We start from the raw sequence: 14,778 nt of genomic DNA, 5'->3' as shown, positions 1-14,778 counted from the left end.
GGACGGACCTACTGAATTTATGCCCACCTATGAGGTATGCCTGTAGAGATAGTATGGTGGCCACTCAAGTAAGCAGGTGCAAACATTGCTCTTTTACTTTGAATAGGGGGCTGTGCGGTCAGTTGGGAAGGAGGCCTCTTTCGGGTGGATTACTAAACTGTAGGTCCCTCAGCAAACACAACATCGAGATCTCGGAGCTCGTTGTTGACGAGGCACTCGACGTGCTGTTCTTTACTGAGACTTGGCTGGGGGCCAACTCAGATCTGGACATCGTAGAGGCACTCCCCTCTGGTTATATGATAACAAGAATTGACAGAGCAGTCTGCAGGGGTGGAGTGATCGCAGTAATCACGAGAGCTCCCTTTGAATGTACCATGGACCCCATTTCGGTGACTGGTAGTGAGGCGGGTCGTTTTGTATTAAAACTGGGCCCCAATTCTTCAGTGACTGGGATTCTTATATATAGACCCCCTGGACACTCAGGGAATTTCAGGGCGAGTTTGATGGAGGGCATGGCCCACCTCGCTATTAGACGTGACAAACTCCTGGTTCTGGGTGACCTTAATGTCCATTTTAGGACCCTATGCATAAGGAGGCGGCTGAGTTAAGCCATGACTTGCAGTCAATGCTGCTGGACTTAAAATCCTGCTCCCCTACACATCAGCAGGGACACCTGTTAGATCCTGTGTTTGCAAGCTGGGAGAAGGTAAAGGTAATAACTCCGCTACCAGTTCCATGGTCGGACCATTTTCTGGTACCATTTAGCATAGATATGACTACAGAGGAGATTCAGAAGGGGGTAATGAATAGTTATCCATGTAGGAAATGGAGAAATTTTTATCAGGATAACTTTAACAAAGAGCAGAGAGAAGGGGGCCCTCCAGGAGGCTCGCACAGTGAGACTGCAAGTGAGAACCTGGAGAGGCGTATCCTTAATGCCCTCAATCAAGTGGCACCATTGCTCCTGAATAAAACAGTGAATAGAGAGCAGAAATCCGCTCCTTGGTTTACCCCCACCCTACAGCAGGCTAAGGCAGGCTGCAAGCAATTGGAGAGGAAATGTAGAAAGGGATTTCGACCCCAGGACAGATTGTTATATAGAGAAGGACAGAGGAAATATCAAAGCCTACTCAGAGGGGCTAAAGCCACTCACTACAAAGCTAGAATTGGGAAAGCTGAGAATTCCACCAAAGAACTTTTACAAATCTATAAGGAAATTTCCACACTGGCTAGTTTAACAGCATCTAGCAATGACTCGGTGGAAAAATGTAACAGGGTGGCAAAATACTTTTCCCAGAAGGTGAGGAACAATTACTCCTCATTTTCCGGTAGCCCTGTGATTGGAGATGATTTTGAGGGACATGTGGGAGATTGTGAAACGGGGCTGAGACTGAATCAATTTACTGTCCCCCCTCCTGAGGCTTTAAGGAGTATCTGTCTCAGTGTAAAATCCGGCTTACCTAGAGACCCTGCTCCTCCAAAAGTGATGCGGGAAAGCTTGGAGATTCTTGAGCCCTATAGCCGACATGTCCTTGAGGTCTCTTTTTCCTCACACACGCTGCCAGTTAATTGGAAAAGAGCAGTGGTTCTGCCCATTAGGAAGAAACCGAATGTTACCCAGGATATTTTAGAAAATCTGCGACCCATCTCGTTGCTGCCTTATTTAGCTGCGGTAGCAGAGAAAGTGGTCAATAAACAACTTATGGCGCATTTGGAAGTTGCTAATCTCCATCACCCCTCTCAATCGGGATTTCGGGCAGCCTACTCCACGGAGACTGCTCTACTACGAGCCACTGAGACCATCAGGCAGGGAGCTGATGCGGGACACACCATGGCACTGATAATGTTAGATCTCAGTGCAGCGTTCGACACTGTGGTACATCACACCTTGCTGCAGTATCTGAACAGAGGTGGTGTCTCAGGTCCAGCTCTGAGGTGGCTAAAATCCTTCTAAGTAGGGCGTAGCTTCCAGTTCAGACGCGGGGCCCACTACTCCGAGGACATTGTATTGGAACAGGAGGTTCCTCAGGGCTTGGCCCTGAGCCCCACCCTGTTTAATCCTTACATGTCTCCGCTGGCAGAGATTGTACAGGCGTTTGGGATGGAGGTAGTCTCCTATGCGGATGAGACCCAGTTGCTGATCTCCCTATCCCAGGCGCCTTCGGCTGCAGCTTCCAGCTTTAGAGCATGTATGCAGGAGCTTGCCTCCTGGATGGACAAGAACTGCCTAAAGCTAAATGGTAGCAAGACCGAGGTGCTGGTGGTAGGCGGAGACAGGTCCAGCTGGACCTCGGAGTGGTGGCCGTCGAGTCTGGGTCCAACCCCCACACCTTGCACTGAGGCAAAAAATCTGGGGATTTGGGTAGACCCCTCCCTCTCGTATGACGGCCATATCCGTCGTTTAGTGGGGAAATGTTTCAGAGTTTTAAAAACTTTACGGAAAACACTGGACATTCTCCCTCTGGAGGCCAGGCAGACGATGATACATGTGCTCATTACTTCCCGTCTCGATTACGGAAATCTACTTTATCTGGGAGCCTCTGTCAAGAACCTGGGAAGGTTACAGGTTCTTCAGAATGCGGCCGCAAGGCTGGTTCTGATGCTGCCCAGAAGAGCGGCGTCGAAGCCAGCCCTTGAGCTTTTGCACTGGCTCCCTGTTAAAAAAAGAGTGCTGTTTAAGACACTACTTATCTGTCATCGTATCCTTCAGAATGTGGCCCCCGCATATCTGGGGAATCTGGTTACCAGGTATGTTCCGGGAAGATCCCTCAGATCTTGTGGGACCGGGCAGCTAGTTATCCCTAAGATAAAGAAGATGAGAATGGGTGGTCGCTCGTTCCGCTTTCTAGCAGCTCAAAACTGGAACAAACTTCCTCCATCTCTTAGGCTAGAAAGGTCAGAAGCTAACTCTAGGAAACTACTAAAACTTATCTGTTCACGGCCTAGTTCTCTCTTCTGGTCGGCAGAGTGCTGCACTGTATGTCCTCTCACCCAGCGCGGGGACACGCCGAGATGGCGTAACCTTGCGCTTTATACATTTTCCTTATTATTATTATGTGATTCAGCATCATGCATCAGATAATTACTTTGATAAATTGCAATAGTACACACAGGATATTCAACACTGCATACCAAAAACACAAATGAGATCTTTTCTTTTCAGCGACCTGAGAGCTTCTTTAGGATGAAATGAATTTTAACAGGTAAATTATTGGGTAGCTGAGTTTCAAAGTTCCCAGTGAGGGATGCCCTTTGTGCTATATTTACAAAACAGAGCTTCAATTATTCGCATTGTGTGGGGGTCCCAAGATGGAGGCTGGATAGTTTGTTATTAAGTGAGATGTACTGATACTACAAAGCACCTCTCATCTGTATCACACTGCCTTTTTCTGGGATAAATGTTATGACAAAAAATCAGGGGAGACAAATTCTGTGTGTGGGATTGGGTATCGGACCAATCAGACCTTGTACAGGGTGCACACTAAAGTTGCGGGGTTTCGGATCAAGCTCCGTTTCTGAAATGTTGTTTTGTTTAAGCACTTTCCATAACAAAAGATAATTTGCACAATTATAGGCTTTACACTACTGAGTTCCTGTGAACACTTTGTGATCACACAGGACGGCATTGCAATCTTCTCAGATGTCTGCGGCCTACAGATTTTACTCTGTCCGTATGTACATCTCTTGCAAATGAACAGAAAGTTTCTTATAGGCATAGCTATATTTGTAAAATGAAGGTTTCCTGGTTTATTGAACCTGCTGTGGTGTCTTTGCACATTCATGTTTTATTTACAATGCACATTAGATTCCCTTTCAAATGGATTCTAGGCCTACCAATGCACCACCTCCAAGATTTAAAAAAAAAACTGTGGTTCCTTAAATCCAAGATCAAGTTGCTATCCTCAAATACGATGACCCACTAAATTCTACTTTTAGCATAGAGAATTGAAATACTGCTCGTTAAAATGTAGACATAATGAGCTTGAAGCCACTGATGAGAGTGAAGCATGCTTTTTAGTTGCACTTTCAACAGCACCACTGCAGAAAAAAAAATCCTACTTCATCACATCTTCAAAGTTGAGGCTAGTAGGAAGATGTCACAGATACCTCTGTCTATTCGTTCACCCTTCTCCTTCCAATGTTATGTTATGTTAGGTTACACTACACTGCGGTATGCTATGCTAATGTTAGATCTGGGGGTCTCTAGTTGACAGAGGTAGGTACCAATGTCCAGATAGGGACCCTTGCTTCTAGTCAGGGTAAGGGGGATACACTCTTTGGATGACCCCAGCTCACCCACTTGGTAGCTTGGCTCGAGCAGACAGGCTTATCAAAGGCAATGTGTAAAGTATTTGTGCCAACACTCACAGTAACACAGTGAAAACACCACAAATGGACTCCACACCAGTTTAGAAAAATAAAGTATCTTTATCTAAACTACACAAGACAAAAACAACAAAAATCCAACATACACTGTTCCAAAATAAGTCTTTAAAAAGAGTTCAAGGGTTTTCGCCAAAATAATCCACAGTTGCGTCACTTTTAGCCCAAAGTACCCGTAGATGTGACAAAAGTTCCAAGCGGCAGCTGCAGAGTCCGAAAATAAGCGATGCGTTACTCCTGAGACCCTGGGGACGCAATGCGACAACCCCGCTGCCCGCAGCGGGCGGGTTGCGTCAAATCCGATCTGTATGGGGGGCGATGCGATACCTTGTATGAATTCCGGTTTGCAGGTTCTCCGGTAGGAAGCGTCTCGCACAGGTACGATGCAACGATCTCCGGGCGGTGCTGCAGGCCCACAAGTAGCATTTGAATCACCAGCCCTGGCACACTCAGTGCACTTTACTAGGACCTACTGATGAAACAAATCTGCCAATCATGGATAGCCAATCATAATAGCAATTTACCCAGGGAGCACCTGCACTTTGACACTGATCAGCAGTGGCAAAGTGCTTAAAGCATCTAAACCAGCAAAAACTAAATCCAGCACAGCGTCAAAAATACAGGAGGCAGAGGCAAAAAAGTCAGGGGAAACCACGCCAAAGATGCTAGGTCTAACAGCTAAGTTATGTTATGTTTATTTGTTTAGTGTTTTAAACACCCTTGAGGGTATTCAGGTACTCTGCAAGTAGGGAGATGGCTGTCTCCCTGGTGAGTTTGTTGAAAGAGCCAGATCTTCAGCTTCTTTCAGAACTTGAGAAGCGATGAGGAGACTCTGATATGATGCAGGAGGTCGTTCCACGCTTTGGGGGAGATGTAATAGGAAGCGCGGCCTCCGGTTTTGATTAAGTGGATGTGGGGTATGTGTGCTAGTGAAAGACTGGTTGAGCTGACGTGCCTGGAAGGTAGGTGGAAGTGTACATGGCTGTTGAGGTAGGCTGGGCAAAGGTTGTGTAGCGCTTTGTATGCGTGTGTGAAAGAAGTTTAAACTGAGTTTGTTTGTGTATGGGGAGCCAGTAGAGGTTTCTGTGGTATGGGGTGATGTGTTGGGTGGTGTGGGTGCAGTGAGGTAGGCTGAGGATGAGTCTTGCTGGGGTGATTTGTGTGCAGTGAGTTAGGCTGAGGATGAGTCTTGCTGCGGCATTTTGGATGATTTTGAGTCTTCTCAGGAGCTTCTTGGTGATTCACCATAGAGTGGGTTACCTTAGTAAAGTTTGCTGGTAATGAGGGCATGTGTAACCATTTTCCTGGTGTTCTCTGGGAGCCACTTGAAGATCTTTCACAGTATTATCAGGGTGTAGAAGCAGGTGGAGGTCACTGTGTTTACCTGGGCTGCCATGTTGAGCTTGTTGTCCAAGATAATTCCTAAATTTGTGATGTGGGTGGTGGGGTTAGGTGGGGGGCTGAGGCCTGATGACCACCAAGGAGAGTCCCAAGCAGACATTTTCCTTCAGAAGACCACCACTTCAGTTTTGTCTGTGTTGAGTTTCAGCCAGATGCACATCATCCAGGTGGCTACCGAGGTCATGCAGGTCATTAAGTTGGTTTTGTTGTGGGTGTCTTGTCCGACAGGAAGAGTATTATTTGGGTGTCTTCAAGAAATTAAAGTATGTTGATGTTGTGTGATCAAAAGAGGTCATCCAATGGGTTCATGTATATGTTGAATAAGACCAGACTGAGGGAGGATCCTTGAGGGACTCCACAGATGAGGTTTGTGGCTTCTGACGTGTAAAGTGATGAGCTCGCTTTTTGTATTCTCCCTGTAAGGAAGGAGCAGATCCAGTTGAGGCCACGTCCTTGGATGCCTGTTTGATGTAGTCTTCTGATCATGGTGGAGTGGGGGACTGTATTGAAGGCTGCTGTGTGATCAAGTAGTATGAGGGCCGCTGTTTATCCATAGTCGAGCATCAAAATGATGTTGTGTGCTGCTGCGATGAGGGCTGCCTCAGCCCCTTAGTTGGACCGGAAACCTGATTGTATGGTATCTAGGAGTTGGTGTGTGTTGAGGTAGTGAGCGAGTTGCTTTTTGATGGGTTTCTCTATGATCTTGGATGGGTAGGGTAGAAGGGAGATCAGGCAGTGGTTTGCTAGTTGGGTAGGCTCTGCCAATTGTTTCTTTAGCATTGCGTTGACCATCGTGTGTTTCCAGGCGACCAGGTATGTTGCAGTGGTGATGGAGTTGTTCAGGATGTGAAGGAGGACTTCTCTGATTGGAGAGGCGCCCATGTTATAGATATGGTGGAGGCAAGGTTCTGTCCGTGCCCCAGAGTGGATAGTCCTCAGGATGTTGGCTGTTTCTTCTGTGGTGATTATTTCCTAGGTTCTCAAAGAGTTTCTGTGGTTATTTGTGAGTAGCCTGCTGGTGAGGGTGCAGGGGTTCGGTTGAGGGTTGAAGTTGTAGATACTTTTGATTTTGTTGAAGAATTCCAAAAGGATATTGCACAGCTCTTGAGAGGGGGAGATGCTGTTCGAGGTGGAAGATGGTGAGGTGAAGTCTTCGATGATCACAAAGATTTCTTTACATTTATAGGAACTGCTGACTATGTGCTTCACTAGGGCCTTCTTCTTGGTTTCTCTGATCTGCCGGTGGTAGTGTATCAAATGGCTTGTTCCCCATCTTCTTTCCAGGTATTTGCAGTGTTGTTTGGTTGCGGGGAGTTCCTCAATGTACCAACTAGCCTGATTCTGGATCCTTCTTTGTGAATTGTGTTTTCGTGATGCACTCGTCAAGCTGTTTGATATCGCCTTTTATGTCATCAGTGGGGTTTGGACTAGTTGGATTCCAAAATGCTGCTCCACTTGTGCCTGGCCAGGCGTTTGGTGGTGGATTTTGATTTGCAAGGGATGCTGATTTTGAAATGGATGATGGCGTGATCAGTCCAGGTGAGAGATGTGGCTGTGGTGATTTTTATGCAGTTGAAGGCATCAAAAACTGGGCTGTGGGTGTGTCTTGCTGAGTGTGTGCATCCAGTGAGGATTTGTATCAGTTTGAGGTTTCCAAGGCTTTCAAGGAATGAGGTTCAGTTGGTGTTGTTCCTATCTTCCAGGTTGAAGTTGAAGTCTCCTAGTAGGATGTAACCTTTGGAGTTGATGGTGAGGGGGAGTAACGAGGTCTGTAATGTTTTTGATGAAAGTAGCTCATGGTTCTGGTGGTTGGTAGATGAGGGTTTCGTTCAAGGTGTAGGTTACTGAGATTTGTAGTTTAATAAGTAGCTGCCCCATGTAGGGGGTTGCGTTCTCTGAAGTTGTTGTGCAGATGACAGATTCTTTGAATAGAATTGCAATTCCTCCTCCTATTAAGTGTTTGCAGTCCTGCCAAATGAGCTTGTGCCCTGTCAGGATGGCTGTGGCAATGTTGGGTGCTGACTCGGTGGTAAGCCATGTTTCCGTAAGAAAGAGGCGGTCTGAGGCATCAGGATGTCCCGGATTTCCGTGAGGTGCTTGCTGGGTAAGAGGGTGTTGAGAAGCATGCATGACAGTTCACCTTTCACCTTGTGGTGCGTGTTTGTAGGCAAGAGCGGAAGGTGTGCTATGTGCATTTTACGTAGGAGGTGTGGTAATGGTGGGTGACGCTGCATGCAAAGCTGAAGTGAGTGCAAGTGAAAGCTCCTTCTGTGTTGTGCAGTGCGGTGCAGCAGCAGTGTGGGGATGGGTGTCCCACGTTAGGATATCAATGGAAAGTGGCAGAGTAGTGAGGGGGGCAGAAGGACCAGGAATTGTGGTGCTGGGTGTGGCATAGGCACGATGGACACAAAATGGCTGGCCACCATTAAGTAGGTCCGGGGATGGTGAAGCACAGGGGCTGTGGCCTGGACTTGGTGGGAGCACAGGGAAAGGAGCTTGGTGCAGGAAGAAGCAAGTAAGGAGCTGGGGAGGAGGGCAGAGGTGCAGGAGTTAGGAAAACTGGGCACCCAGAGATGTCAGGGCAAAAGAAGTGCAACAGAAGTGAGAATGAGCAAAGAGTGAAAAGGAGAACACTGAGTGCAAAAGGAGCAAAGAGTGCAACAATGAGCAAAGAGTGACAAAAAAGGGCAAAAGAGTGAAAAAGAGAGCGCAGAGAGAGAAAAAGGGCAAAGAATTCAAAAAGAGCAAGGAGTGATAGAAAAGAGCAAACAATGCACAATTGAGCAAACAGTTAGTGGAAGAAGAGCAACGAGTGAGCAGCAGATAATCAAGTCACAGAGTGAAGAGACACAGAGGAGCTAGAGAATGAGAGTGAATCTGTAGAGTAGGCAGGAGCCTCAGCCACGAGGGCGTTTACCCATTGGGGATCTGGTCCAAGTAAAGTCCAGGGAGGGGCGGGTTGTGGAACCTGTTTAATAAACATCATTGGTGTACACAAGGCCCCTTTCTGCCCTGACAAAGTCTTGTAAATCCCCACAAGAAGCATCCATATCAATATTTCCCCTTAGCATCTACCTCCATCATCTCATGAAGACCAAGATGGGCATGACCTCCTTTACTGCCCTCTGCACTAATGAAAGTCAACACGTGTGAAAAAATAGCTCTGGGAATTCGAAACCTGCATGTCGGACATTGCATCATATATGACCATAGACCTTTCGAAAGTCGATGACTCAAAACAAAAAGGCTGTTCCTATATTTAAACCACCACGACCATTGTCTGTCCAATTGAGACAGTAAAATTATTTTTGATGTGCGAAATCCATCCGTGGTTTCTAGACATTGTACTATTAATATGACACTCCCCAAATTATTCACTGGTAAAAGTGAAGCATGGTATTAGTTCAATTTGTCAGTTAGGCCAACATGTTGCATTAGAGTCTATCTAGAAACCATCCCCAAGTGGGTCGGAATACCAAAGATAGATTGGTAACTAGAAAGATGCCCTAGGACTACATGTACCTAACTAATGGCACAAACGTTCAAAGCACCTCCCTTACACACATATCCACTCATAGAAGAGAACCATAACAATGCAGGGTTTACCCATGTAAAAGCCCTACAACAGCTTGAACATGGCTTGAATGTGGCAGACAATTGACAGGACTCAGATCTTGCTCTGAGAACATATCTAAATATCCACACCAAGTCTAACCACTTTGTGCAAGAAAAGTCACCTTTGAGAAAAGAAATATCTTTTTTTTTAATTTTTCCTTTTGGTTCTCTTGATTTGGAACTCTAGTTTCATTGTGCTAACATGGACCTAGGCTATCTCTAGCTGCCACTTGGAATTTTATAATATTAATAATTCTCTCCTTGTAAATCAGCAGTATTGTAAGGCTATGGGGTTAGGTATGAAAAGCTAGGGTGCAAGATATGTTTCCCCTAGAGCCGCTTTACAAGTTACTTATTGCTGCACAGGTAGCTGACAGCTTTCGCTGCACACATTTCTCTTTTAAATGCCAATGTTACTTCACTATTTGTTTCCCAATTCTAGGAAATGCAACCAACATCAAAATAATATCTCAAATGTAATCTGATTTGATAAACTCAAAATAATTAGAGATTAATGTTATTCAATATAGTTGTATGCATTGTGAGCTGAGCATCTACTCAAATTACAGTGCACTAAGAGATTCATGCTTTAGCTGAAGCCCTCTAAGCACTCTATTTTTCCTTCTGCCACATAGCCAGATCAGTTCTTATCTTGACCCATCTTTACTAAGTCATCTTAAAAGAAAAATGGGGAAGATCAGCATATGGGAGAGCTTCTCCCTTGACATATGGCAATGCAAACCTCTCAGCAGGGGTTTCACTACCCAGAAAAATGAGAGAGAACAACAACTGGGAGAGCGTCTCCATTGACATTTGGTAATGGAAAGAACTCTTGACACTCAGTGACCAACATTCAACATGGGTTACTAGAACTGTGTTGTCAAGAATGGCTAGAGGCCCTTTGAAGTGGGCTGGCTGGATAGGTTGACAGTATGTGGGGTTGGGAAGGATAAAAGAGCCCCATAGTACCAGAGTTCTTCAATACCATCTTGGAAAGTACTGGGTAAAAGAGAGAATGTATTAGACACAAGGCCTAAAATTGGGAGTGGGGTCTGAGAAGTTTTCATAGATTGGCTTTGAGTGGTCCACCAATAGCATACACGTAGTCCTTTTAGGAAAGCTTCCTTGACCCACTGGCACTTTAGAACTTGCTTGGAGAGCTGAAGATAAATAAATATCTCAGTGTTCTATGCACGATGAATGTCTACTACCACCCAAGGGAACACTAATAAAATGTTCTGAACACTGACTTAAATCTACAGGACTTTGGGCCGTAACTGGACAATACAATTTCATTGCCTGTCCCTTCAGAGCTGTTTAAGCCTGTCTTACCAGGATGACACACATCCTGGAAGGAGCGTGCTTAAAAGTCTGTGTGCTGTGAACGCTTCTGGACCCAGAGAAAGTCACTGACCCCAAAGAGCCCTAGAAAGTGTCAACTGTTTGCTGAAAAGCCAGTCCTGAAGATTTTTTGAGTCTGCAGCTAAAGCTGTGTTGTGTAGAATTAAGAAAACCCTGTGGTCCGGAAAGAACTCCAGGGCTGCTGGGGATGTCAATAATTTTGGTAAACACCTTTACAGCCAGATGCTCTTGGAGATCAGTGGCCATGAAAGCAACTCCTTCTTTCGAACATACTATGCTTAAAGATTAGCTCTGTTTGTTTGAAAACGTCCAGCTTGCACTACAGGCGAAAGTGGCGAGAGACCCAGTGAAGAGCGTTGTTCTATAGAGTAGATGGAGAAGGAACCACCCTGGAGAAGAGATAAAGAAAGGATTATACATAATGCCAGAATCTGCTACTTTTTGCAGGAAAAAAACCCTCATCTATACACATAGGAGTAGAAAAGGAGCAAAAACAAGGCACAAAAGTGAGGGAGTTCTCACTTAAGTTTGATTAGCTTCAATGAGACATGCAAAAACATTTGAAAGAGATGAACAAAAAGTAGTGTGTAGAACAAAATCCAGGAACCGAGCATATCAAAATGTCAAACTACCTTGTTGAATTGGCATCGGATGTAGGCTTACGCCAAGCTTTACATGGAGTCACAGATTTGGGGCACGTGCACAGAAGACAGAGTGAGTGAGGACTTGTAGTTAGTCCAGCATGTGGTCACACTCCATCCTCCCTTGCGTGACAGCTTCAGAGTTCCTCTTCAAGATCAGGGGGTTGCTTGTTTGCACAGGAAAGGGTGAGCCGTTTGGAAATTGTCTGCATGAACATGACCTGGAACTGTCTTTTCGTGCTCTGTGCATATAGAAAGTAAATACATATCAGCTGCAGAGCTTGGCTTGTTAAAGTGTGTGATAGGGAAGGAGTGTGCAGAACTATGTGGTTGTGGGGAATAGTTTTATCATGCAGGCTGAGCTTTGGATCCCAATCTAATGCTTGTCTGGGTTTTGCTAAAGCTTGTGGAGCTCTTTGAAACTTTCTACAGCATTTCCATCAGAGCAGCAACGTCAGTCCAAGGTAAATGACCTTTCACTAGCCCTTTTGTCTGGTCTTCCAAAGGTTGACTGCTATTCCTTAAATGAGCAGCCTCAGTGTTCAGCTATCACTAGTGGACATTGAAGCTAAATAAACTATTCTCTTCTGCTTTAATTGTTATCCAGATCTGCATCAATCTCTTATTTCAAATTTGTTTTTGCCGTAGCCACTTGTCTTTATACCTACACCTGGGTAGGACCTTTATTTTTATTTTTTTCCAAAATATATTGCTGTTCGGTTGGACTGGTAAACGTAACAACTTCTCTTATATGTTCCCTAGAATTTGCTGTACTGCTCTGTTCAAACTAACAAAAATTATACAAGGTACCCTGAGAGTTACCTGTTTACCTATGCGGAATAGACCCTGGTACATTAGTCAACAGGCCTGCTTCCTATTCACCCGTTCTCTATCTGTTGCTTAATCTATCCAAGTAAGAAGCACTTTAAGGTGGTTCAATCTGCAGGACTGTTCTATGAAAGGTTTGAATTTATTTATGCAGTTAGTGTTTACCTTATTTTTCAGTGTGGTAGTTGAATGTTATGAACTTGTGAGTTGCTAATGGAGTTCACGTTTTTAACATGACTCTTCTTTCCTTTCTCATTTTATTATCGGATTTAACCAGAGCTGAATGAGGTTACTGTTGAAAGAATCAGTTATAGTTAGCTTAATCTCAAAACATTGAGCCTACTTTATTCATCTTCTGATTTCATCAATTCCAGTGCATCTCTTGCAGTCATGTTTCTGGCTATTCTACTTTTCCAGAAACACAGCCTTCCTGTTTTCTGGTGCTGAAGCAAATGTAATTTAAAAGGCAAAACAGATTTCAAAAAGTCAGAGGGCTAAATCCACGCAATTCTTTGCCGTCAAAGTTGTCACTCAAATCCACACCGAGCTTGGGAGAAACCTGTTTGCATACTATGTATAGGGGAATTGATGGATTCTTTGTTAAACAATCAGACATGTTTCTGGAAGTCTGGATTCCTTTGAAAACTCTGGGATCTGTTTTGAAAGTTACAGAATCATTTTTGAATTAATTGAATAACTGTTTTTTGATTATATTTCACACCTCTTGGACCTTTTGTTTCAGGCAATTGTCTAAGGAAAATGTAAAACCACAACACAGAGAGATTTATATTTTCACTGGTTCATCCTGAATGTAAGGGATCTTGTTCATATTTATTGGCAGTGAACACATTATATTACAGCCACCCAAAATATGTCGTCGAATCCCAATGTATTTTGATGCCAGACTGTGCAGTTGTCGGGAAAATAATCTTACAATTTTTTTTTCTTTTAGGTCTTAAAAACAACAATGAGAATTTTATTATAATCCTGCTGACAACGAGTTTTGGTGCAATTCTTCTTACAATATTTCTTTTGATATTAGTTTCCAGAAAGAAAATAAGAGAAAGGTAATCCATTTCTTTTTCTTTTTTTTGTTTGATTTATTGAGGAATAACAATACAAATAAAAGCGATCAAATTAATATTACAGTTCCTATATGGCATGAAAATGAATTAATAGAGCAAAATACGATGGATATAAACAATGAAGCTGTAAAAAAGAGAAAAAAGAAAAATCATACATAACACAATAAGGAAAAAGGGATAAGGGGGACAAATTAGAAAAGAATTCATATGTAATACAAAATATTCAGAAATTACAGGCCGGTATTAGCAACTGTTTACAATGTAAAGCATAACAAGAGTAAAGCTAAAAAATGATTATAAACATTCAGTAGTAAAGGACTAACTAATTATTCAATAGAGAGAAGGCAAGGGGAGGAAATTAAAGTGGGTTGCGTACATCATCTGATACATTTTTAGAAGCAACAATTGAAGAAGGAGTGGAGGATAAATAAATGGTTAAGGGAAGCCATAGGAGATCTCTTTAGATTGCCACAGGAATATGAATAGAAATCATAGAAATGGTATAAAGAATTAGAGGGGAGAGCATCATCTTAATTGAGTCTAAATGACCCCACCAGGACAGAAAAAAGGGATGCCAACGGTTAATTGAATCATTTAACTTTTTAATAATATAGTCAAAATGTACCTTTAGTGTTTCATGGAGTGACGGTGCAAACCACAAGTCCAAATATTTAATTTTAGCAGGTTGCCAACGGAACCCAGAATGTTCGAATAAATGTCTCTGACATAAGATGTTGAGAGGTAAAATTGTGCATTTATCTGCATTTAAGTGATAACCAGAGAGTTGAGAGAAAGACCTGCTGAAGAAAAGGAGAAAGGGAAGTTTCTGGATTGGAACAATATAAAAGAATATTATCGGCATAAACTGACATTATAACCTGATAGGACCAAAAAGAAAGCCAGTTATACGTTCAACGCATCTAATTTTAGTTAAAAAAGGTTCCAATGCAATTACAAATAAGGGAGATAAGGAGCAGCCTTGTCTTACACCTCTATGCAGGGGGAAATAATTAGAAGTGTTACAGTTAACAAATATAGAAGCGTGAGGACCAGAATACAATAAAGAAATTAAAGCAATTAATTTAGGAGGGAAACCAGTCCACTTTAAAGCATGAAACATAAAATCCCAGCCAATCTGTCAAAATCTTTTTCCGCATCTAAGGCGATGGCAGCAATAGGATGATCTGAGGAAGAAGCTTTACTTAGAACATTAAAAAATACTCTGGAGTTATCAGAAGCAAGTCTTCCTTTAATGAAACCAGACTGCTCAGGGCCAATAAGATCAGACGAAATAGGATCGATACGAAGCGCTAAAATCTTTTCAAAGATCTTATAATCCATTTTGACTAAGGAAATGGGTCGGTAGTTCTTACATAGGGAACAAACCTTTTCCGCCTTATGAATTAAGTAGATCAGAGCCTCCTTAAACGTGCCTTGAGAATAGCTATTATCAGAAAAAGATT

At 43.5% G+C, this 14,778-nt stretch overlaps 1 protein-coding gene across 2 annotated transcripts in view; it reads left to right on the top strand.

Moving 5' to 3' along the window:
* The window catches only part of LOC144807767 (interleukin-12 receptor subunit beta-2-like), a 762,710-nt gene that overhangs the window by 710,392 nt on the left and 37,540 nt on the right, over nucleotides 1–14,778 (top strand). For both annotated transcript variants that reach the window (XM_078673425.1, XM_078673424.1), the window contains one exon: nucleotides 13,183–13,297. In XM_078673425.1, the coding sequence (XP_078529551.1) occupies nucleotides 13,183–13,297 (115 nt within the window). The remainder of the gene's footprint in view (nucleotides 1–13,182; nucleotides 13,298–14,778) is intronic.

The sequence above is a fragment of the Lissotriton helveticus genome, chromosome 1_2 (assembly GCF_964261635.1).
Source record: "Lissotriton helveticus chromosome 1_2, aLisHel1.1, whole genome shotgun sequence".
In the NCBI taxonomy this organism is placed as follows: Eukaryota; Metazoa; Chordata; class Amphibia; order Caudata; family Salamandridae; genus Lissotriton; species Lissotriton helveticus.
Note: the sequence above shows the minus strand (reverse complement) of the source record. Positions and strands in the feature narration are given on the sequence as shown.